We start from the raw sequence: 25,555 nt of genomic DNA on the forward strand, positions 1-25,555 counted from the left end.
TGAACCCAAATCTCTGGGATAGGGATTAGTAATCTGTAGTTATACCAAGCACCCCCAAATTGGAGACCCCTGTACCCAACAGTGGCTCAGAGTGATTGCTCTGGCTCTGCACAGCTCACCATGTGCTGATTTACAGCCTGTCTTAGCATTGCCATAGGGTTTCAGCATTATCCATGTCCCAACCATCCCCTCCCCCTTCCCTCGAAGTTTTCCTCAGCTCCTTACTCTGGAAAAGTTGAGGAGTCAATTACACAGATTTGTTTCTATACTTCCAAATCAGTATATCTAAATTAATCTCAAGATAAGACTCTCCAGAAGAGCTTATATACAGCATAGATTTCCCGGGGGTGGGCCTGGTAACCTGTATATATAACAGTCATTCCCAAGTCATTCTGATCACCAGGGCGGTTAAGGGATGTTGGGGAGAGGTGCAGCTGTGCCCACACAAGCTTCTAGAGACAGATTAGCCATTGTAATTGATTATAGTCTCCTTAGCTATCCATTGGTATGATCCTTTCCATTAGAAAACTAAACCTAAATATTGTTACCACACTTTACAGACACTAGTTGATGATAAAACATTTTGAACACCTCTAACTTGTTGCTATGGGTTGAATAGTGTCCCCCCCAAAGTTCATGTGTTGAAGTCCTAACCCCCAGTACATCAGAATGTGACCTTATTTGAAAATAGGGTCATTGCAGATATAATTAGCTAAGATGAGGTCATTAGAATGGCCCCAAATCCAAGATGATTGGTGTGCTTACAAATGGAGAAATGTGTACACAGACATACACAGTGAGAATGTCATGTGAACACGAATACAGCCATCTAAAAGCTAAGGAGACAGGCCTGGAACAGATACTTCCTCACAGCCAACCAATCCATGATTTTGGATTTCCAGCCTCCAGAACCATGAGGTAATAAGTCACAATAGGTGGCTTATTAAGCCACCTTAACTTCTATGGAAATAAACCGTCTTTTGTTTAAGCCACCCAGTCTGTGGTACTTTGTTGTAGCAGCCCTTGCAAATTAATACACTGGTCAGTGAGAAACGTGGATCAAGGTACCTCATTGCAAGAAATATCTATTTTAAAATAAAAAGCAAATGTTGATTAAAATTTCCTTCAAAACAGAGAAGTAATGGAATCATTTGCAGTGGTCCCCTCTGTTACAAAGGCAACCTGCACAGTGTCTTGCACAGGGCCTGGCCAAGAAGAGGCTGGCTGTTTCCCAAATAGTCTATTGCTTCTAATCTATCCTGATCAGTAATGCTCTCAATAAAACATCTACTAAAAATTTTAAGTGAGGAAAATGCAAAACCATATGAGGGCCATGAGCCCTATTCCTCCTGGTCACTGCCTCACCAATATGATCTTGATTGACACAGTATTATATCCCCTGTGCTGGATTACGTTGCCATTTTTGTAATCACATTTAGTTTCAAACTACAACATATTAGTACAGCCTATATGCTATGCTATTTGTATTGTATACACGTGGTTTAATGCTGTCATGACATGCAAACTGTATACAGGGGACATTGCTTCCCACATTTCACTCTATAGAAAACTAAAGAGGCACAGCTCATGGATTTAAAACCCCTGAAAGCACACTGCATACCAGGAGGCAGACAGGGACATGCTAGTGTGCAGCATCTCAACGACTTACGCTTCCCTGATATTTTACAGGTGATTAACCTCTTAAATTTTCGTGGCAACTTCCCCCAGAAAAAATAGTATAGTGGCAGTAAACTCTGAGGCTATATGAGGAGGTACTTCCACTCACCAACAATCTCACTGGGTTCCTTGTTATACAGCTTTTTGTTCCAGTAAAGTAGTCTGAGGAGTGGAAAGGAGAACAAGAGAACGAAGCAAATCCCAGCAAACATGTGTGCAGTGAACCCAGCGAAGTCCAGACCCTAAAAACAGGAAAGGAGAAGTGAAACCACAGACTGGCCTTCCTGCAGCACAGGTGCAGCCCCATGGCAGGGTCCAGGGTGGGCTGAGCTTGAGGGCTGTGGAACCTAGCACAAAGCCCACAGAACAGGTACTCTTCACCATGATTTTGAAAACATTCAGGATTTGTTTCTTTCACATTGAAAAACCAATTATTACCTGAATGACAAGCAAACTTGGGAGGAAACAAAAACAGGTCATCACATCTAATCCCAACCTTAGCTGTGTCTACTTCACCACTGGACTAACTTGTCCCCCAGGATTCAGTGAAACAGGACTGAGGGGGACAAAACATACAACTATCACTACCATAGAGAAAATAGATAACCAACAAGAACCTACTGTTATAGCACAGGGAACTATACTCAATATTTTGTAATAACCTATAAGGGAAAAGAATCTGAAAAAAAATAGATATATATGTAAGTATAACTGAATCACTTTGCTGTACACCTGAAACTAACACAACGTTGTAAATGAACTATGCTTCAATTTAAAAAAAAAAAAGACTATGGGGCAACATTCTCCCATTTGAAGGTAAATTGGCTTTTAAAAATATTTCACTTAAGTCACTGACATCAATTTGAAAGAGTACTGTCATGCCTGGAAAGCACTGTCCTCCACATATCACCCAGTGGCCATCAGGACTGAAGCCCCCCAGGGTGTTCCAACCAGCTCCAAGGGTCCTAGGCAGGACCTCTCTCCTTCCCTTCACACTTCCTTTGCCTGTCTGTGGGCTATTTTCCATGGTCAGCTGCTGAGAACATTTTTGTTGTTGGATGAAATCCCCGCTAGGTTAATTTGTTAGGGAATATGTCACCAACAATATTAGTCAGTTTTTTTCCTTTTGTTTACACTGTGCTTAAACCTTCAGCAAATACATGCCCTCTGAGCTCCTCGCAGGACAGATGAGGCTGCTGTCCCCATGAAGCAGGCTGTGAGAATCAGCTTCTTACTGACAAGGACTCCAGGTCTTTTCTGTAGTGTTCATGGACTACTGATGCCACAAAAAGGGGTTAGAGGCACAATGACAAAGCACTGGGGGTGACCCCCAGGCAGGAGGGACCATGGGGGTAGGGAGAGTAGGTCCAGGGGTCATTAGTGACCACCTTGAGAGACCATGCCCAAGGCAGCAGTCAGGAAGACCACCTACTAAAGGCCTGAGCTGGAAGGAGTGATTTCAATTATATTAGTTGTTGTTTATTAATATTTACTTATTTCTCCACCTCATTTCTGGAAAAGATCTGAAACCACTTATAACATTGCTAAAGATATGGCACAACTTAGAAGCCATTATCAGTAAGTTGTGTCAAAATTTAAGCTAGCCAGTGTGCAATGATCTGAAGTTCTTATTCTCTTGCAGTTTATCTGCACATCCAAAGATTGCCCTTGAAAACAGCATATGAATAACATAGAGGTTATATGAGGTTAATCACATACAGACAGCAGGGAGACCTACCAAGATGTGGGACTCATGGCATGCTTTTAACGGCCATATAAGAATTCACCACTTTTCTGGTAGTTCTTCAACAAGGATATTACCTTGGACTTTGTGTTTATCTATAGAATGCATGCCCCAAATATCTGGTTTAAAAAAGGTCCAAGACACTTTTAGGGGCCCCTGAAAATCATTTAGTTTCTTCTAAAACCAGAAACAAAACAGAAAACCTTCTGAGTCAAAGAAGATGGTTTAAAATGTAATATTAATATAATATTAACGTATTTTTCTGTATATGAATTCAGTCATGAATGCAATGTAAATGTAATTGTAATTACTATTACATGTAATGTAATAACATAATTAATGTAAATGTAATTAATATTTTTTGGAGGGAGGAGCACATGAAGGCAGAAGTACTTACATCCTGAGTAATTCTGGGTCCCTTTGGGACACAATACATGTATTCCCCACTTTTTCAGATTTCGCTTTATGTCACTTTGCTTTTACAAAAGACCTACATTAGCACCTGTTTTCGCTAAGAAAGAAATCTGAGCAGGATTTTCACTTTTATGAAAACAGGTGATTGCTCTTTTAACTTTATGCCATTTTTGGCTTCTGAAAGGTTTCATAGTAAAGCTCTATTTTCGGACAGTGGGGAAAACCTGTAACAAAGCTATAAAGTAACAAAACCACCCACTATCATACTTACATCAGTGCAGTGCTTAAATGCAGCCCTTTCTTGCAAGGTGCTGGCTCTGTTTCTTCCCTTTCAGCCTTGTTTCATACTGTTTTGGTTTTGAAACATGCCCCAAGGGCACTGCAGCCTGGTGGGAGAGCCACAAGGAAGGTCCCAGCAGTGCACGGCACAGGGGGCCTGATGGGAAAGGCCTGAAGAATATCCTAGTACACACATCTCTGGGGCACAGTAGGAAATGCCTTCCAATGATGTGTGAGATGCCATTCAGAAGCAGAGGGTACATGGTTCCCTTAAAGAGACTTCCCTAGGGCTGTTTAAAATGTGGTTGAGGGAGGAGCTTCAAGATGGTAGAAGAGGGCTTCCCTGGTGGCGCAGTGGTTGAGAGTCCGCCTGCCGATGCAGGGGACACGGGTTCGTGCCCCGGTCCGGGAAGAAGTCTGAGGCAGTTCAGGCTGTACTGAGGCTTTGGTTTTGCTAAGACTGGTATCATACAGGTGACCCATTCGACCTGCCTTTTCTACTTGAATTCTTGATAACTTTAAAGAGCCAGGCTTCCAGGAAGATGGCAGAAGAGGAAGATGTGGAGCGGAGATCACTCCCCACAGATACATCAGAAATACATCTACATTTGCAACAACTCCTACAGAACACCTACTGAACGCTGGCAGAAGACCTCATACCTCCCAAAAGGCAAGAAATTCCCCACGTACCTGGGTAGGGCAAAAAAAAAAGAAAAAGAAAAAACAGAGACAAAAGAATAGGGACTGGACCTGCACCACTGGGAGGAAGCCGTGAAGGAGGAAAGGTTTCCACACACTAGAAGCCCCTTCGCGGGTGGAGACTGCGGGTGGCGAAGGGGGGAAGCTTCGGAGCCGCGGAGGAGAGCGCAGCCACAGGGGTGCAGAGGGCAAAGCGGAGAGATTCCCGCACAGAGGATCGGTGCCGACAAGCACTCACCAGACCGAGAGGCTTGTCTGCTCACCCGCCGGGGCGGGCGGGGGCTGGCAGCTGAGGCTCGGGCTTCGGTCGGAGCACAGGGAGAGGACTGGGGTTGGCGGTGTGAACACAGCCTGAAGGGGGTTAGTGCACCACGGTTAGCCGGGAGGGAACCCAGGAAAAGGTCTGGAGCTGCCGAAGAGTCAAGATACTTTTTCTTGCCTCTTTGTTTCCTGGTGCGCGAGGAGAGGGGATTCAGAGTGCGGCTTAAAAGAGCTCCAGAGACTGCCACGAGCTGCGGCTATCAGCGCGGACCCCAAAGACGGGCATGAAACGCTAAGGCTCCTGCTGCAGGAACCAAGAAGCCTGTGTGCAAGCACAGATCACTATCCACACCTCCCCTCCCGGGAGGCTGTGCAGCCCGCCACTGCCAGGGTCCCGTGATCCAGGGACAGCTTCCCCGGGAGAACACACGGCGCACCTCAGGCTGGTGCAACGTCCCACCGGCCTCTGCCTCGCCCCACACTCCATACCCCTCCCACCCTGAGTGAGCCAGACCCCCAAATCAGCTGCTCCTTTAACCCCGCCCTGTCTGACCGAAGAACAGATGCCCTCAGGCGACCTACAGGCAAAGGTGGGGCCAAATCCAAAGCTGAACCACAGGAGCTGTGCGAACAAACATGAGAAAGGGAAATCTCTCCCAGCAGCCTCAGGAGCAGCGGATTAAATCTCCACAGTCAACTTGATGTACCCTGCATCTGTGGAATACCTGAATACACAACGAATCATTCCAAATTGAGGAGGTGGACTTTGGGAGCAATGATACATTTTTTTTTCCCTTTTTTCTTTTTGTGAGTGTGTATGTGTATGCTTCTGCGTGTGATTTTGTCTGTATACCTTTGCTTTTACTATTTGTCCTAGGGTTCTCTCTGTCCATTTTCTGTTTTTTTTTTGGTGCTGGGGTTTCCTTTTTCCTTTTTTTTTTTTTTTTTTGGGGGGGGGGGGGGTTTAAGTATAGTTTTCAGCACTTGTTATCATTGTGGATTTGTTTTTTGCTTTGGTTGTTCTTTATTTCTTTCTTTTTAATTACTTAAAAAAATTAATAATTATTTTTTGTTTTTTATTTTAATAACATTTTTATTTTATTTTATCTTTTTCTTTCTTTTATCTCCCTTTTATTCTGAGCTGTGTGGATGAAAGGCTCTTGGTGCTCCAGCCAGGCATCAGGGCTGTGCCTCTGATGTAGGACAGCCAAGTTAAGGACATTGGTCCACAAGAGATCTCCCAGCTCCACATAATATCAAACAGCGAAAATCTCCCAGAGATCTCCATCTCAATGCCAAGACCCAGCTCCACTCAACGATTAGCAAGCTACAGTGCTGGACACCCTATGCCAAAAAACTAGCAAGACAGGAACACAACCCCACCCATTAGTAGAGAGGCTGCCAAAAATCATAATAAGGTCACAGACACCTCAAAACACATCACCAGAAAGACAAGATCCAGCTTTATTCACCAGAACACAGGCACTAGTATCTCCACCAGGAACCATACACAACCCACTGAACTAACGTTAGCCACTGGGACAGACACAAAAAACAACAGGAACTATGAACCTGCAGCCTGCAAAAAGGAGACCCCAAACACAGTAAGTTAAGCAAAGTGAGGAGAGAGAAACACACAGCAGATGAAGGAGCAAGATAAAAACCCACCAGACCTAACAAAATAAAAGGAAAAAGGCAGTCTACCTGAAAAACAATTCAGAAAAATGATAGTAAAAATGATCCAAAATCTTGGTAATAGAATAGAGAAAATAAAAGAAATGTTTAACAAGGACCTAGAAGAACTAAAGAGCAAACAAACAATAATGAAAAACACAATAAATGCACTTAAAATTTCTCTAGAAGGAATCAATAGCAGAATAACTGAGGCACAAAAACAGATAAATGACTTGGAAGATAAAATAGTGGAAATAACTCCTGCAGAGCAGTATAAAGAAAAAAAGAATGAAAAGAATTGAGAACAGTCTCAGAGACCTCTGTGACAACATTAAATGCACCAACATTCGAATTATAGGGGTCCCAGAAGAAGAAGAGAAAAAGGAAGGGACTGAGAAAATATTTGAAGAGATTATAGTTGAAAACTTCCCTAATATGTGTAAGGAAATAGTTAATCAACTCAAGGAAGCACAGAGAGTCCCATACAGGATAAATCCAAGGAGAAACACGCCAAGACACATATTAATCAAACTATCAAAAATTAAATACAAAGAAAAATATTAAAAGCAGCAAGGGAAAAACAACAAATATCATTCAAGGGAATCCCCATAAGGTTAACAGCTGATCCTTCAGCAGAAACTCTGCAAGCCAGAAGGGAGTAGCAGGACATATTTAAAGTGATGAAAGGGAAAAACCTGCAACCAAGATTACACTACCCAGCAAGGATCTGATTCAGATTTGCTGGAGAAATTAAAATCTTAACAGACAAGCAAAAGCTAATGATTCAGCACCACCAAACGAACTTTACAACAAATGCCAAAGGAACTTCCCTAGGCAGGAATCAGAAGAGAAGGAAAAGATCTACAATAAAATACCCAAAACAATTAAGCAAATGGTAAAAGGAACATACATATTAATAATTGCCTTAAATGTAAATGAATTAAATGCTCCAACCAAAAGACATAGACTGGCTGAATGGAAACAAAAACAAGACATTTATATATGCTGTCTACAAGAGACCCACTTCAGATCTAGGGACACATATGACTGAAAGTGAGGGGATGGAAAAAGGTATTCCATGCAAATGGAAATCAAAAGAAAGCTGTAGTAGCAATCCTCACATCAGACAGAACAGACTTTACAATAAAGACTACTACAAGAGACAAAGAAGGACACTACATAATGATCAAGGGATCAATCCAAGAAGATATAACAATTGTAAATATTTATGCACCCAACATAGGAGCACTTCAATACATAAGGCAAATACTAACAGCCATAAAAGGGGAAACGGACAGCAACACAATCAAAGTAGGGGACTTTAACACCCCACTTTCACCAATGGACAGATCATCCAAAATGAAAATAAATAAGGAAGCACAAGCTTTAAATGATACATTAAACAAGATGGACTTAATTGATATTTATAGGACATTCCATCCAAAACCAACAGAATACACTTTCTTCTCAAGTGCTCAGAGAACATTCTCCAGAATAGATCATATCATGGGTCCCAAGTCAAGCCTTGGTAAATTTAAAATTGATATCATATCAAGTATATTTTCTGACCACAATGCTGTAAGACTAGATATCAATTACAGGAAAAAATCTGGAAATATACAAACACATGGAGGCTAAACAATACACTACTTAATAACCAAGAGATCACTGAAGAAATCAAAGAGGAGATCAAAAAATACTTAGAAGCAAATGACAATGAAAACACAAGGATCCAAAACCTATGGATTCAGCAAAAGAAGTTCTAAGAAGGAAGTTTATAGCAATACAACCCTACCATAAAAAAACATCTCAAATAAACAACCGAACCTTCCCCTTAAAGCAATTAGAGAAAGCAAAATAAAAAACCCCAAAGTTAGCAGAAGGAAAGAAATCATAAAGATCTGATCAGAAGTAAATGAAAAAGTAATGAAGGAAACGATAGCAAAGATTAATAAAACTAAAAGTTGGTTCTTTGAGAAGATAAACAAAATTGATAAACCATTAGCCAGACTCATCAAGAGAAATAGGGAGAAGACTCAAATCAATAGAATTAGAAATGAAAAGGGGGAAGTAACAAAAAACACTGCACAAATATAAAGGATCATGAAAGATTACTACAAGCAACTATATGCCAATAAAATGGACCACCTGTGGGCTCTCTGGTGGCACAGAGGTTGAGAGTCCGCCTGCCGATGCAGGGGACATGGGTTCGTGCTCCGGTCCAGGAAGGCACCACATGCTGCAGAGCAGCTATGCCCATGAGCAATGGCCGCTGGGCCTGCACGTCCAGAGCCTCTGCTCTGAAACGGGAGAGGCCACAACAGTGAGAGGCCCACGTACCACACACACACACAAAAGAAATGGACCACCTGGAAGAAATGGACAAATTCTTAGAAATGAACAACCTTCCGAGATGGAACCAGGAAGAAATAGAAAATATGAACAGACCAATCACAAGCACTGAAATTGAGACTGTGATTAAAAATCTGCCAACAAACAAAGCCCAGGATCACATAGCTTCACATATGAATTCTATCAAACATTTAGAGAAGAGTGAACACCTATCGTTCTCAAACTCTTCCAAAATATAGCAGAGGGAGGAACACTCCCAAACTCATTCTGTGAGGCCACCATCATCCTGATACGAAAACCAGACAAAGATGTCACAAAAAAGAAAACTAGAGACCAATATCACTGATGAACATAGATGCAAAAATCCTCAACAAAATACTAGCAAACAGAATCCAACAGCACATTAAAAGGATCATACACCATGACCAAGTGGGGCTTATCTGCGGAATCCAAGGATTCTTCAATGTACGCAAATCAATAACTGTGATACACCATATTAACAAATTGAAGGATAAAAACCATATGATCATCTCAATAGATGCAGAGAAAGCTTTCAACAAAATTCAACACCGATTTATGATAAAAACCCTCCACAAATTAGGCATAGAGGGAACATACCTCAACATAATAAAGGTTATATATGACAAACCCACAGCCAACGTCATCCTCAATGGTGAAAAACTGAAAGCATTTCCACTAAAATCAGGAACAAGACAAGGTTGCCCACTCTCACCGCTATTATTCAACGTACTTTTGGAAGTTTTAGCCACAGCAATCAGAAAAGAAAAAGAAATAAAAGGAATCCAAATCGGAAAAGAAGAAATAAAGCTGTCCCTGTTTGTAGATGACATGATACTATACAAAGAGAATCCTAAAGATGCTACCAGAAAACTACTAGAGCTAATCAGTGAATTTTGTATGTAGCAGGATACAAAATTAATGCACAGAAATCTCTTGCATTCTTATACACTAATGATGAAATATCTGAAAGTGAAATTAAGAAAACACTCCCATTTACCACTGCAACAATAATAATGAAATACCTAGGAATAAACCTACCTAAGGAGACAAAAGACCTGTATGCAGAAAATTATAAGACACTGATGAAAGAAATTAAAGATGATACAAACAGATGGAGAGACATACCGTGTTCTTGGATTGGAAGAATCAACATTGTGAAAATGACTCTACTACCCAAAGCAATCTACAGATTCAATGCAATCCCTATCAAACTACCACTGGCGTTTTTCACAGAACTAGATCAAAAAAATTCACAATTTGTATGGAAACACAAAAGACCCTAAATGGCCAAAGCAATCTTTATAAAGGAAAACGGAACTGGAGGAATCTGGTCCCTGGACTTCAGACTATACTACAAAGCTACAGTAATCAAGACAGAAACATAGATCAATGGAACAGGATAGAATGCCCAGAGATAAACCCATGCACAAATGGTCACCTTATCTTTGATAAAGGAGGCAAGAATATACAATAGAGAAAAGCCTCTTCAATAAGTGCTGCTGGGAAAACTGGACAGGTACATGTAAAAGAATGAAATTAGAACACTCCCTAACACCATACACAAAAATAAACTCAAAATGGATTAAAGACCTTAATGTAAGGTCAGACACTTTCAAACTCTTAGAGGAAAACATAGGCAGAATACTCTATGACATAAATCACAGCAAGATTCTTTTTGACCCACCTCCTAGACAAATGGAAATAAAAAGAAAAATAAACAAATGAGACCTAATGAAACTTAAAAGCTTTTGCACAGCAAAGGAAACCATAAACAAGATGAAAAGATAATGCTCAGAATGGGAGAAAATATTTGCAAATGAAGCAACAGACAAAGGATTAATCTCCAAAATTTACAATCAGCTCATGCAACTCAATAACAAAAAAACAAACAACCCAATCCAAAAATGGGCAGAAGACCTAAATAGACATTTCTCCAATGAAGATATACAGATTGCCAACAAACACATGAAAGAATGCTCAGCATCATTAATTATTAGAGAAATGCAAATCAAAACTACAATGAGGTCTTCCCTGGTGGTGCAGTGGCCGAGAGTCTGCCTGTCGATGCAGGGGACACGGGTTCATGCCCTGGTCCAGGAAGATCCCACATGCCACGGAGCAGCTGGGCCCGTGAGACATGGCCGCTGAGCCTGAGCGTCCAGAGCCTGTGCTCCACAACAGGAGAGGCCACAACAGTGAGAGGCCCGCATACCGCAAGAAAAATAAAATAAAATAAAACTACAATGAGATATCATCTCACACCAGTCAGAATGGCCATCATCAAAAAATCTAGAAACAATAAATGCTGGAGACAGTGTGGAGAAGAGGGAACCCTCTTGCACTGCTGGTGGGAATGTGAATTGGTACAGCCACTATGGAGAACAGTATGGAGGTTCCTTAAAAAATTAAAAATAGAACTACCATATGACACAGCAATCCCACTACTGGGCATATACCCTGAGAAAACCATAATTCAAAAAGTGTCATGTACCACAATGTTCATTGCAGCACTATTTACAATAACCAGGACATGGAAGTAACCTAAGTGTCCATCAACAGATGAATAGATAAAGAAGATGTGGCACATATATACAATGGAATATTACTCAGCCATTAAAAAGGAACGAAATTGAGTTATTTCTAGTGAGGTGGATGGACCCAGAGTCTGTCATACAGAGTGAAGTAAGTCAGAAAGAGGAAAAAAAATACCATATGCTAACACATATATATGGAATCTAAAAAACAAAAAAGAGGTTCTGAAGAACCTCGGGACAAGATGGTAGGAAAGATGCAGACCTACTAGAAAATGGACTTGAGGACACGGGGAGAGGGAAGGGTAAGCTAGGACAAAGTGAGAGAGTGGTAGTGTATATATGGACATATATACACTACCAAATATACAATAGATAGCTAGCGGGAAGGAGTTTCATAGCACAGGGAGATCAGCTCAGTGCTTTGTGACCAGCTAGAAGGGTGGGATAGGGAGGGTGGGAAGGAGAGAGATGCAAGAGGGAAGAGATATGGGTATACCTGTATATGTATAACTGATTCACTTCGTTATAAAGTAGAAACTAACACACCATTGTAAAGCAATTATACTCCAATAAAAACGTTCTAAATAAATAAATAAATGGAAGGTGGTTGAATAATTGCATTCGCTAGTGCTGAGCCTACCCAGAACAGGCAAAAAGAAACAAATGTAACCAGGAAAGGAGGACAATGTCCCAGGCAGTCAGTTGGGAGATGAAGGGACAATGTGTCATTGCATATGGGATCCTAAACAGCACTGCAGACTCGTGCCTACTCCAGGGAGAGCTGGTGGACCCTGGACGTCTGCCCATCTGCCTGTTCAGTACTAGAAATTCTGCCAATGGTGAGCCATCCCAAGAGACCTAGGAGGAGTGAGCAGAGTGTGCAAAAGTTAAGTTGGAAGAACTTTCCTCACAACTTCCTGTAATTTCTGCCTAATCCTGAGACAGAGAATGTGGAGATTTTTCAGACATGACTTCTTGACTGTTCTAAAGCCTAGTAGTGGTTTTTTGTTTTGTTTTGTTTTGTTTTTTTAATTTTTATTTTATGTTGGAGTATAGTTGTTTTACAATGTCTTAGTTTCAGGTGTACAGCAAAGTGATTCAATTATACATATGCATAAATCTATTCTTTTTCAGATTCTTTTCTCCTATAAGTTATGACAGAATATTGAGTAGAGTTCCCTGTGCTATACAGTAGGTCCTTGTTGATTATCTACAATATTTTATATATAGTAGTGTCTATATGTTAATCCCAAACTCCTAATTTATCCCTCGCCCCCAGCTTTCCCCTTTGGTAATCAAAAGTTTGTTTTCATAGTTTGTGAGTCTGTTTCTGTTTTGAAGTTCATTTGTACCATTTTTTAGTTTCCACATGTAAGTGACATCATATGATATTTGTCTTTCTCTGTCTGACTTATTTCACTTAGTATGATAATCTCTAGGTCTGTCCACATTGCTGCAAATGGCATTATCTCATTCTTTTTTGTGGATGAGTAATATTCCATTGTATATATGTACCACATCTTCTTTATCCATTAATCATGGACATATAGGTTTCTCCCATGTCTTGGCTCTTGTAAATAGTGCTGCCATGAGCATTACAGTGCATGTATCTTTTTGAATTATCTCCAGAAATAATTTGTCTGGAGTGGGATTGCTGGATCATATGGTAGTTCTATTTTTAGCTTTTTAAGGAACCTCCATACTGTTCTCCATAGTGGCTGTACCAATTTATATTCCCACCAATGTGTAAAAGGGTTCCTGCTTTTCCACACCCTCTCCAAAATTTATTGTTTGTAGACTTTCTGATGATGACCACTCTGACCAGTGTGAGGTGTTATCTCATTGTAGTTTTGATTTGCATTTCTCAAATAATTAGCAATGTTGAGCATCTTTTCATGTGCCTCATGGGAATCTGTATGTCTCCTTTGGAGAAATCTCTATTTAGGTCTTCTGCCCATTTTTTGAGTGGATTGCTTGTTTTTTTGATATTGAGCCATATGAGCTGTTTGTAACTTTTGGAGATTAATCCCTTGTTGGTGGCAACATTTTCAAATATTGTCTACCATTCAGTGGGTTGTCTTTTCATTTTGTTTATGGTTTCCTTTGCAGTGCAAAAGCTTTTGAGTTTAATTAGGTCCCATTTGTTTATTTTTGCTTTTATTTCCATTACTCTAGGAAATGAACCAAAAAACATATTGCTGCAATTTATGTCAGAGGGTGTTCTGCCTATATTTCCCTCAAAGAGTTTTATACTATCCAGTCTTATATTAAGGTCTTTAATCCACTTTGAGCTTATTGTTGTGTATGGAGTTAAACAACGTTGTAATTTCAGTCTTTTCCATATAACTTTCCAGTTTTCCTAGCACCACTTATTGAAGACACTGTCTCTTCTCTACTGTATAGTCTTGCCTCCTTTGTTGTAGATTAATTGACCATAGGTGCATGGGTTTATTTCTGGACTCTCTATCCTGTTCCATTGATCTATATTTCTGTTTTTGTGCCAGTACCATACTGTTTTGACTACTATAACTTTCTTGTATAGTCTGAAGTCAGGGTGCTTGATGCCTCCAGCTCCATTTTTCTTTCTCAGGATTGCTTTGGCTATTCGGAGTCTTTTATGTTTTCATACAAACTTTAAAACATTTTGTTCTAGTTTGTGAAAAATTCCATTGGTAACTTGATAAGGATTGCATTGAATCTATAGATTGCCTTGGATAGTATACTTATTTGGACAATATTCATTCTTCTAATCCAGGAACATGGTCTATCTTTCCATTTTTTAGTGTCATCTTCAATTTCTTTTTCAGCATGTTATAGTTTTTGCAGTATGGGTCTTTTACCTCCTTAGGTAGGTTTATTCCTAGGTATTTTATTCTTTTGGATGTGATGGTAAATGGGATTGTTTCCTTAATTTCTCTTTCTGGTTTTTCCTTTTTAGAGTATAGAAATGCCACCAATAGTTGTGTATTTTGTATCCTGCAACTTTACTAAATTCGTTCATTAGCTCTAGCAATTATCTGGTAGCAACTTTACTGTTTTCTATGTATAGTATCATGTCATCTGCAAATAGTGACAGTTTAACTTCTTTTCAAATTTGCATTCCTTTTATTCCTTTTTAATTTCTGATTGCCATGGCTAGGACATCCAGAACTATGTTGAATAAAACTGGTGATAGTGTACGTCCTTATCTTTTTCCGGATCTTAGAGAAAATGCTTTCACTTTTCCATGGTTGAGAATGATGTTTTCTGCAGGCTTGTCATATATGGCCTTTATTATGTTGAGGTATGTTCACTCTATATCCACTGTCTGGAGAGTTTTTATATTAAATCAGTGTTGAATTTTATCAAAAGTTTTTCTGCATCTATTGAGGTGATCATATAGTTTTTATTCTTCACTTTGTTGATGTGGTATCACAATCAGTATCACACTGAGTAATTTGCAGATATTGAAAAGTCCTTGCATCCCTGGGATAAATCCCACTGTTCATGGTGTATGGTCCTTTTAATTTATTGTTGAATTCAGATTGCTAGTATTTTGCTGAGGATTTTTGCATCTATGGTCATCAGTGATATTGGCCTGTAACTGTCTTTTTTGTGGTATCTTTGTTTAGTTTTGGAATCAGAGTGATGGTGGCCTCATAGAATGACTTTAGGAATGTTCCTTCTTCTGCAATTTTTTGGAATAGTTTCAGAAGAAAGTATTAACTCTTCCTTAAATGTTTGATAGAATTCACCTGTGAAGCCATCTGACCATGGACATTTACTTGTTGGGAGTTTTTTTTTAATCACAGTTTCAATTTCAGTACTGTGATTGATCGTTCATATTTTCAATTTCTTCCTCACTTAGTCTTCAGAGATTGTACCTGTCTAAAAATTTTTTCCATTTCTTCTAGTTTATCCATTTTTTTGGCATACAGTTGCTTGTAGTAGTCTCTTATGATCCTTTGTATTTCTGTAGTGTCAGGTATATCTCCTCTTTTTTCATTTCTGATTTTATTGATTTAAGCCCTCTCCTTTTTTTTTTTTTTTTTTTTTTTTTTTTTTGTGGTACATGGGCCTCTCACTGTCGTGGCCTCTTCCATTGTGGAGCACAGGCTCCAGACACACAGGCTCAGCAGCCATGACTCACTGGCTTAGCCGCTCCGGGGCATGTGGGATCTTCCCTGAGCAGGGCATGAACCCGTGTCCCCTGCATCGGCAAGCGGATTCTCAACCACTGCACCACAAGGGAAGCTCTGCCTTTTTTTCTTAATGAGTCTGGCTAAAGGTTTATCAATTTTTTTATCTTTTCAAAAAGCCAGCTTTTAGTTTCATTGATCTTTTCTATTGTTTTCATCATCTCTGTTTCATTTATTTCTGCTCTGATCTTTATGATTTCTTTCCTTTTACTAACTTCGGGTTTTGTTTGTTCTTCTTTCTCTAGTTGCTTTAGATGTAAGGTTAGGTTGTTGGAGATTTTTCTTGTTTCCTGAGGTAAGATTGTATTGCTATAAACTTACCTCTTAGAACTGCTTTTGTTGTACCCCATAAGTTTTGGATGATCATGTTTTCATTTTCATTTATCTCTATGTATTTTTTTATTTCCTCTTTGATTTCTTTAGTGACCCATTGGTTGTTTAGCAGCACATTGTTTAGGCTTCACATGTTTGTGTTTTTTGTAGTTTTTTCTTGTAGTTGATTTGTCATCTCATAGCATCGTGGTTGGAAAAGATGCTTGATATGATTTCAATTTTCTTAAATTTACCAAGGATTGATTTGTGACCCAAGATGTGATCTATCCTGGACAATGTTCCATGTGCCCTTTAGAAGAATGTGTATTCTGCTGCTTTTGGATGGAATGCTCTGTAAATATCAATTAAGTCCATCTGATCTAATGTGTCATTTAAGGCCTATGTTTCCTTATTGATTTTCTCTCTGGATGATCTGTCCATTGATGAAAGTGGGGTGTTAAGGTCCCCCAGTATTATTGTGTTACTGTCGATTTCTCCTTTATTGGCTGTTAGTATTTGCCTTATATATTGAGGTGTTCCTATGTTGGGTGCATACATATTTACAATTGTTATGTCTTCTTGGATTGTTCATTATGTAGTGTCCTTCTTTGTCTCTGATAACAGCTTTTATTTTAAAGTCTATTTTGTCTGATATGAATATTGCTACTCCAGCTTTTTTTTAAATTAATTTATTTATTTATTCATTTTTGGCTGCACTGGGTCTTCGTTGCTGAGCACAGTCTTTCTCTAGTTGCAGTGAACGGGAGCTACTCTTTGTTGCCGTGCACAGGCTTCTCGTTGCGATGGCTTCTCTTGTTGCCGAGAACAGGGTCTAGGTGCATAGGCTTCAGTAGTTGTGGCATGTGGGCTCAGTAGTTGTGGCTCATGGGCTCTAGAGTGCAGGCTCAATAGTTGTGCCACCTGGGCTTAGTTGCTTCACCGCATGTGGGATCTTCTAGGAATAGTGCTCGAACCCATGTCCCCTGCATTGGCAGGCAGATTCTTAATCACTGTGCTACCAGGGAAGTCCCTCCAGCTTTCTTTTGATTTCCATTTACATGGAGCACATTTTTCCATCCCCTCACTTTCATTCTGTATGTGTTCCTAGACCTGAGTTTGGTCTCTTGTAGACAGCATATATATGTGTCTTGCTTTTGTATCCATTCAGCCAGTCTATGTCTTTTGGCTGGAGCATTTATTCTGTTTACATTTAAGGCAATTATTGATATGTATGTTCTTATTGCCATTTGTTAATTGTTTTGGATTTGTTTTTATAGGTCTTTTTTCTTCCCTTCCTCTTTTGCTCTCTTCTCTTGTGATCTGATGTCTAACTTTAGTGTTGTGTTTGGATTCCTCTTTCTTTTTTGTGTGTATGTCTATTGTAGATATTTGAAGATACTATGTAGATACTATGATATTTGTAGATACTATGAAATTTTGATATAGCAGTCTATATATATACAAGATTAAGTTGCTTGTCTTTTAATTTCAAATGCATTTTCAATATCCTACATTTGTACTCACCTCTTCTCACAAATGCTGGTTGTAATATATTTGTGTGTGGATGATTTCCTACTTTAACTGTATGCCTTTACCAGTGAGCCTTTCCATTCTTAATTTTCTTGTATCTATTTATGGCCTTTTCTTTTCCACCTAGAGACTTCCTTTAGCATTGTTGTAAAGCTGATTTGGTGGTGCTGAATTATATTAGCTTTTGCTTGTCTTTAAAGCTTTTGATTTCTCTGTTGAATCTAAATGAGAGCCTTGCTGAGTAGAGTATTCTTGGTTTTAGGTTTTTCCCTTTCATCACTTTAAATATATCATGCCACTCCCTGCTGGCCTGCAGAGTTTCTGCTGAAAAATCAGCCAATAACCTTACGGGGATTCCTTTGTATGTTATTTGTTGCTTTTCCCTTGTTGTTTTAAATATTTTCTCTTTGTATTTAATTTTGGTCAATTTGATTAATATGCATCTTGGTGTGCTCCTCCTTGGGTTTATCCTTCCTGGGACTCTCTGCACTTCTTAGACTTGGGTGACTGTTTCCTTTCCCGTGTTAGGAGAGTTTTCAGCTATTATCTCTTCAAATATTTTCTCAGGCTCTTTCTCTCTCTCTTCTCTTTCTGGGACCCGCTATAATGCAAATGTTGGTGCATTTAATGTTGACCCAGAGGTCTCTTAAACTGCCCTCATTTGTTTTCATTCTTCTTTCTTTATTCTATTCTCTGGCAGTATTTCCACCATTCTGTCTTCCAGCTCACTTATCTGTTCTTATGCCTCATTTATTCTGCTATGGATTCCTTCTAGTGTATTTTTCCTTTTGGTTATTGTATTGTTCATCTCTGTTTTTTATTCTTTATATCTTCCAGCTCTTTGCTAAACATTTCTTGTATCTTCTTGATCTGTGCCTCCATTCTTTTTCCAAGATTTTGGATCATCTTTACTATCATTACTCTGGATTCCTTTTGGCTAGATTGCTTATCTCCTCTTCACTTAGTTATTCTTCTGGGTTTTTTTCTTGTTCCTTCATCTGAAACGTATTCTTTTGCTGTCTCACTTTGTCTAACTTTCTGTGACTGCACTTTCCGTTCCATAGGCTGCAAGGTTGTAGCTCCTCTTGCTTCTGGTGTCTCCCCACTGATGGGTGAGGCTGGTCTAAGAGGCTCATGCAGGCTTCCTGGTGGGAGGGACTGGTGCCTTCCCACTAATGGATGGAGATGGTGGGCAGGGCCATGTCCAGAGGTGTGTTTATTATTTTTCTATTGAAGTATAGTTGATTTACAGTATTGTACCAATCTCTGCTGTACAGCAAAGTGTCTCAGTTTTACACATACATAAATTCTTTTTTAACAATATTCTTTTCCATTATGGTTTATCACAAGAGATTGGATATAGTTCCCTGTGCTATACAGTAAGACCTTGTTGTTTATCCATTCTAAATGTAATACTTTGTATCTACCAACCCCAAATACCCAGTCCATGTCTCTCCCTCCTCCCCTCCCCTTTAGCAACCACAAGTCTGATCTCTATGTCTGTGAGTCTGTTTCTGTTTTGTATATAGAAGGGGTGTGTTTAGAAGTGGCTGTGGGCTTAGGAAGATTTTAGGCAGCCTGCCTGATGATGGGTGGTGCTGTGCTCCTGCCCTGTTGGTTGCTTGGCCTGAGGCGTCCCAGCACTTGATCCTACAGACTGTAGGGTGTCAACACGTCTTGGTGACAAAGTGGCAACCTCCAGGAAAGCTCAGGCCAATGAGTACTCCCTGATACCTCCACCACCAGTGTCCTTGTCCAACACAGTGAACCACAGCCAACACCCCCACCTGCCCAGGAGACTACAAGACCAGCAGGTAGGTCTGGTCCAGGCTCCTATGAACTCACTGCTTTTTCCCTGGGTCCCAGTGAGCATGAGAATGGAGTTCCAAGAATGGAGTTTCTGTTTCCCCCAGCCCTGTGGAGCTCCTGTCATCAAGCCCCACTTGCCTTCAAAGCCAAATGCTTTGGGGGATTTTCCTGCCAGTGCCAGGCCCCCAGGCTAGGGATCTTGACATGGGGCTCCAAACTCTCACTCCTGTGGGAGAACCTTTGTGATATAATTATTTTCCAGTTTGTGGGTCATCCACCTGGTGGGTGTGGGATTTGATTTTATCATGATTGCACCCCTCTACTGTCTTATTGTGGCTTCTTTGTCTTTGGATATAGAATATCTTCTTCGGTAGGTAGGTGTTTTGTGAGAGCAGTTGTACTCAAGCCCTTCTACTCCACCATCTTGTCTCCAACCCTTACTCCAATACAGATGTTTAAAAAAAGAATGAAATCAAATCAGACCAATTAACTCTAAATTAGCGGATCAGTCACCTAACTTCCCACTCTCAAGATGACCAAAAGCACTTCATATGAAGAAGTGACATCCATTTAGGGTAAAATTTTATTAAGTGTGCAGGTAAGCTGCACACTTATATTTATTGGAAGCAACCCTGTTATACTGATACATACCATTTTCCTCAACTCCTCATTGGAAACAATAATGACATTTGGTGGGTCCCCAATGGCAGTGGCAGCTCCTCCAATGTTTGTGAAGATCACTTCTGCAATCAGGACTTGTCTTGGATCAAGATTGAGCACCTCACACAATCTGTCATGAATGGAGGAAAATGAAAACAGTCCTGCTATTCACATTGTGAATTGCCCATGTGAGACTTAAATTATTTTAAAGCGTTTGCTTGTACAAGGGAGGCTTGTGTGTGCATGTGCTTGTGCACATGTGCACGCACACTCACACACCTGTGAGAAGGGCAATGTTGAGGGGTAAAAAACGACAACAGTGCTACAGAGCTACTGGATAAATTTGACTCTCAGCATTAGATTTCTCTGAAAATTAACATACAACCCATCTGAACCATCCATGTGAAAATATACTCCTGCCTCGCCCCAACAGGTCTGGAGGAAGCTTTCAGGGTGCAGGACCCTGTGCAGGGCAGGCCCTGGCACAGATGAATGCATCTTTGCCACCAGACCCCTCTGAGTAGGATGAGGCTAGAGCATAAAGCACGGCCACCCAGTGTCTCACACCATGCCTGCCAACCTAGCTCCATACCCACCTTACACTTTTCAAATGCTGAGGCCCTAAGCTTAATATTAACAAGGAGCACACACTCTACAGCAGTGGTTCTCCACCTTGGCTACACACTAGATTTGTCTGGGAATCTTGACAGCCTTGCTGCCCAGCTCAAAACAGATCAATCCCTGGGCCTGGGCCTGGGCAGCAGCCTTTAAATCTCTGCAAGTAGGTCCACTGAGCACACAGTTGAGAAAAGGCTACTCTAAAGAAAGTTTAGGAAATACCTCATGGTATTTCCTCCTCCACCTGCCCATCACATTGCCCACTTCCTTACAGAAGCCAGGCCTGGGTGTGGAAGTTGGCAGTGAAGGGTGTCCCTGCTGCATTCAAGGGTCTTTTTTTTTTTTTTTTTGCCACTCCACGGCATGCAGGATCTTAGTTCCTTGACCAGGGATTGAACCCATTCCCCCTTCAGTGGAAGCGTGGAGTCTGGGAAGTCCCTTAAGGGTCCTTTCTACCACCTCCCAGCTCAGAGCACAGCCAGCAGCTCTTCTGAGGGGGACTGGCCTGCAGAACCGTGTGGAAGCTGAGAAGGGAGCAGTGTCTAGGGACCAGGGACAGGGATGAATCCAAAAAAGAAGAACAGACCCCAATCAGCAGCAGAAGCTATCAGCTTAGGATGCCCCGGCTCTGCTTCTAGCAAGAAAAGGATTAGTGCATGCTAACCAACAATGCCATATCTGGCTGTTTAACTGTAAAGACTAGTGCTTCCCAATCCAGACAAAGGCAGAAGAAATGTGATTAAGTTTATAGAGTCATGAAGAATATGGTAGTATAAACAGTGAATCTGAGCACCCCAACATTTCAATCTTGAAAGATGTAATTTTTAGACTAATAAATGGAATTGCTATTCTCATATAAAATTACAAAGCCAGGGCTTCCCTGGTGGCGCAGTGGTTGAGAGTCCGCCTGCCGATGCAGGGGACACGGGCTCATGCCCTGGTCCGAGAAGATCCCACATGCCGCGGGGAAGCTGGGCCCGTGAGCCATGGCCACTGAGCCTGCGCGTCCGGAGCCTGGGCTCCATAACGGGAGAGGCCACAACAGTGAGAGGCCCACGTACCAAAAAAAAAAAAAATTACAAAGCCAGTTCCTAGAACACTAATGATATAAACAAATCCCAGCAAGGCTGAGACAACCCTCAGCTGCCCAGGTTATACAGGGATGCTGAGAACGTGGGTGCCATCATCAGAGAGTGCAGTGACATGCTGGAATTTGGCACATTGTGAGATGATTTTCAAACCAGTGTCAGCAGCAGAGCTGCCCTGGTTGAAGTGGGGTGGGTGTGAACTGCTTCTTGCCCCCTGAGGTGTCCTAGGGCTGGGTTGATTTTAGCATGTGCTACAGTTTACAATGCCCTCCATCCCACATTTACCATCAGAAGAACCCTTAGGTACTGGAAGATGCTATGCTCCCTGTGCAGGCACGCTGAGTCCAGCATCCCTCTCCCTCAAATCTATATTTGCACGTTGGCCATGACTGTGTAGTCAAGCTTGCAGAAGCCTGAGCAACAGACTGACTTGTGACACTGCAGGCCAATCCATGGGGTGCTGCCCGCTGTCTGCTCCTCTCTAACCTTCATTCTCCTCTCCCCACCCCACACTCCAACTCCCTCCTCCTCTGAGGGTCACTACTCTTCCAACAACAAAGGTATTGCACAGAATTAGTCCTGAGCTCTGGAAGTAGCCCCTCGCTGGTGACATTGAACTTGCTGTGTCTCATGCCTCAAGTGCAGCAGAATCTCTTATCTGGCAGAATCCTCAGAACACTAGTTTGGGTTAATCTCTTTGATGGTACAACCCAGATCAGTGCAGCTGAAGTGACTTGTCTAAAGGTCCTCACTACCTAGCTTCCCAGAAACCACCAGCCATACCTGTGTCCCCTCAGTCTCCCAAGGACCAGCCAGCACCAGCACATGATGTGTCTAACCACATGATATGCTGGGAACCATCTTTAAAATAAAGAACATAAAGTCTAGATACAAGTGTACATCCATGACCTTGGAAGGGGCTGCACAATGACAGTCTGAAGCCCAAGCCCCAGGAGGCTCCAGGTTATCAGCCTGTGCTGCTCGGTTAATGTCAAAGGAAGTGGATGGAATTAAAAGGAGCAAAATAGAATCAAACGGAATTTCTCTTTCCCAAAGTTGCCTTGCAAGGCCTTGCCAGGTCCACTCCTTTCATGAGGAGCCTGCCAGAGCAGGACAGCAACCCCACCTCCCACTCTCTGGCTGAGTGCCCCACGGACCCCATGGACCAGAACTCCTGGCCCCTGATGGTCTCTCCCACAGTACACAAAGGCCCATGTGTGCTGACTCCTGCAGCATTTCTGCAACCACCACTGCCACTGTCACAGCCGTGCACACAGAGCCACAGTCCCAGTGGGTGTGCAGGCCAGACCCAAGCACACGGGTGAAGGGCAAGGTCAGCAGCCAGCATGCGCTGCTGTGAGCCTGGCCTGAGGCCCACAAGGTGCCACTCTGCCTACCTTATGGTCACGGGAGTGAAGAGGAGCGCTGTGGTGACGTTGTCCAGGAAGGCAGAAAGGACGGCGACAATGAGACACAGCATGATGATCATGGCCCACACTCTTCCCCGGGACAGTTTGTATGCCTGCAGCACAATAAAGAACAAGCCAGGATCAGCAGGGTCAAAGAACAGATGCAACATTTCATTAGGGTCTCTAAAACTAAGGGTCTAAATAAACATTGCATGAAGAATTAAAACTCCTAAATGTGCTGAGATGAGGCAGTAATGGCTGGACCTGCACATTCTAAATCTACCCTGGCCTATGTTCCTTCCTTCAGATTCTCCTTCTCGGTGCCCTGTGGTGGTCAATCTGTCACAAGGGGACGGCCTGTCACCCCTGCATCCCCTAATCTTTTACACACTCCTTTTGGTTGGACAGCTTGGGCTGTGACTTTGGGATCCACCTGACCCTAGAGTCTGCTGATCTTTGGGGATCTAGGGGTTACTTTCAGTACCAAGGCATTGTGAGGAAGAGGCCAGATAGCACCTGGGAGGTACAAGGTGGTGCACAAATATGGCAAAAATCACAGAATTGTTCTATCATTCAAGGTTTGGAAAGGACTTTGTAAAGTAAATAATTTTTTTAAAGAAATTTTCAGTTCCAAATTTTAAAAAGTCAAGCCCAGCACTAGTCTTTCGTTAGCAGAGCACAACAAGATGTCTTCCTGCCAACCCTAAGTAATAGGACCAATACAAATTCTTTGTTTGTTTTTGTTTTTTTGTTTTTTAACATCTTTATTGGAGTATAATTGCTTTAAAAGGTTGTGTTAGTTTCTGCTGTATAATGAAGTGAATCACCTATATGTATACATATATCCCCATATCCCCTTCCTCTTTTTTTTTTTTTCCGGTACGCGGGCCTCTCACTGTTGTGGCCTCTACCATTGCGGAGCACAGGCTCAGGACGCACAGGCTCAGGGGCTATGGTTCACGGGCCCAGCCGCTCCGTGGCATGTGGGATCTTCCCGGACCGGGGCACGAACCCGCGTCCCCTTCATCGGCAGACGGACTCTCAACCACTGCGTCACCAGGGAAGCCCTCCCTTTCCTCTTGCGTTTCCCTACCATACTCCCTATCCCATCTCTCTAGGTGGTCACAAAGCACCAACCTGATCTCCCTGTGCTATGCAGCTTCTTTGCCCTAGCTATCTATTTTATATTTGGTACTGTATATATATTAATGCTACTCTCTCACTTCATCCCAGCTTACCCATCCCTGACCTGTGTTCTCATGTCCATTCTCTACGTCTGCATCTTTATTCCTGTCCTGCCCCTAGGTTCTTCAGAATGATTTTTTTTTTTTTGGATTCTATATATATATATATATATATATGATAGCATACAGTATTTTTCTCTTTCTGACTTGCTTCACTCTGTATGACAGGTTCTATGTCCATCCACCTCACTACAAATAATTCAATTTAATTTCTTTTTATAGTTGAGTAATATTCCATTGTATATATGTGACACATCTTCTTTATCCATTCATCTGTCAATGGACACTTAGGTTGCTTCCATGTCCTGGCTATTGTAAATAGTGCTACAATGAACATTGTGGTACATGACTCTTTTTGAATTATGGTTCTCTCAGGGTATATGCCCAGTAGTGGGATTGTGGTGTCATATGGTAGTTCTATTTTTAGTTTTTTAAGGAACTCCATACTGTTCTCCATAATGGCATTCCCACCAACAGTGCAAGAGGGTTCCCTTTTCTCCACACCCTCTCCAGCATTTATTGTTTCTAGATTTTTTTGATGATGGCCACTCTGACTGGTGTCACGTGATAACTCATTGCAGTTTTGATTTGCATATCTCTAATGATTAGTGATGTTGAGCCTCCTTTCATGTGTTTGTTGGCAATCTGTATATCTTCTTTGGAGAAATATTTATTTAGGTTTTCTGCCCAGTTTTAGATTGGGTCGTTTGTTTTATTGATATTGAGCTGCATGAGCTGCTTGTATATTTTGGAGATTAATCCTTTGTCCATTTCTTCATTTGCAAATATTTTCTCCCATTCTGAGGGTTGTCTTTTCATCTTGTTTATGTTTCCTTTGCTGTGCAAAAACTTTTAAGTTTCATTAGGACCCATTTAGTTATTTTTGTTTTTATTTACCTTTCTCTAGGAGGTGGGTCCAAAAGGATCTCCTTGCTGTGATTTATGTCATAGAGTGTTCTGCCTATGTTTTACTCTAAGAGTCTTATAGTGTCTGGCCTTATATTTAGGTCTTTAATCTATTTTGGGTTTATTTTTGTGTATGGTGTTAGGAA

General features: G+C 41.3%; 1 protein-coding gene across 1 annotated transcript in view; it reads right to left on the reverse strand.

Moving 5' to 3' along the window:
- Positions 1 to 25,555, reverse strand: part of OCA2 (OCA2 melanosomal transmembrane protein) — a 271,890-nt gene that overhangs the window by 144,706 nt on the left and 101,629 nt on the right. Inside the window, exons 12-14 of the mRNA XM_007463772.1 lie at positions 23,248 to 23,372; positions 20,136 to 20,274; positions 1,787 to 1,919 (exon numbers count right to left, since the gene is read on the reverse strand). Of these exons, the coding sequence (XP_007463834.1) occupies positions 1,787 to 1,919; positions 20,136 to 20,274; positions 23,248 to 23,372 (397 nt within the window). The remainder of the gene's footprint in view (positions 1 to 1,786; positions 1,920 to 20,135; positions 20,275 to 23,247; positions 23,373 to 25,555) is intronic.

Source organism: Lipotes vexillifer, unplaced genomic scaffold, assembly GCF_000442215.2.
Source record: "Lipotes vexillifer unplaced genomic scaffold, Lipotes_vexillifer_v1.1 scaffold200, whole genome shotgun sequence".
Taxonomy (NCBI): domain Eukaryota; kingdom Metazoa; phylum Chordata; class Mammalia; order Artiodactyla; family Lipotidae; genus Lipotes; species Lipotes vexillifer.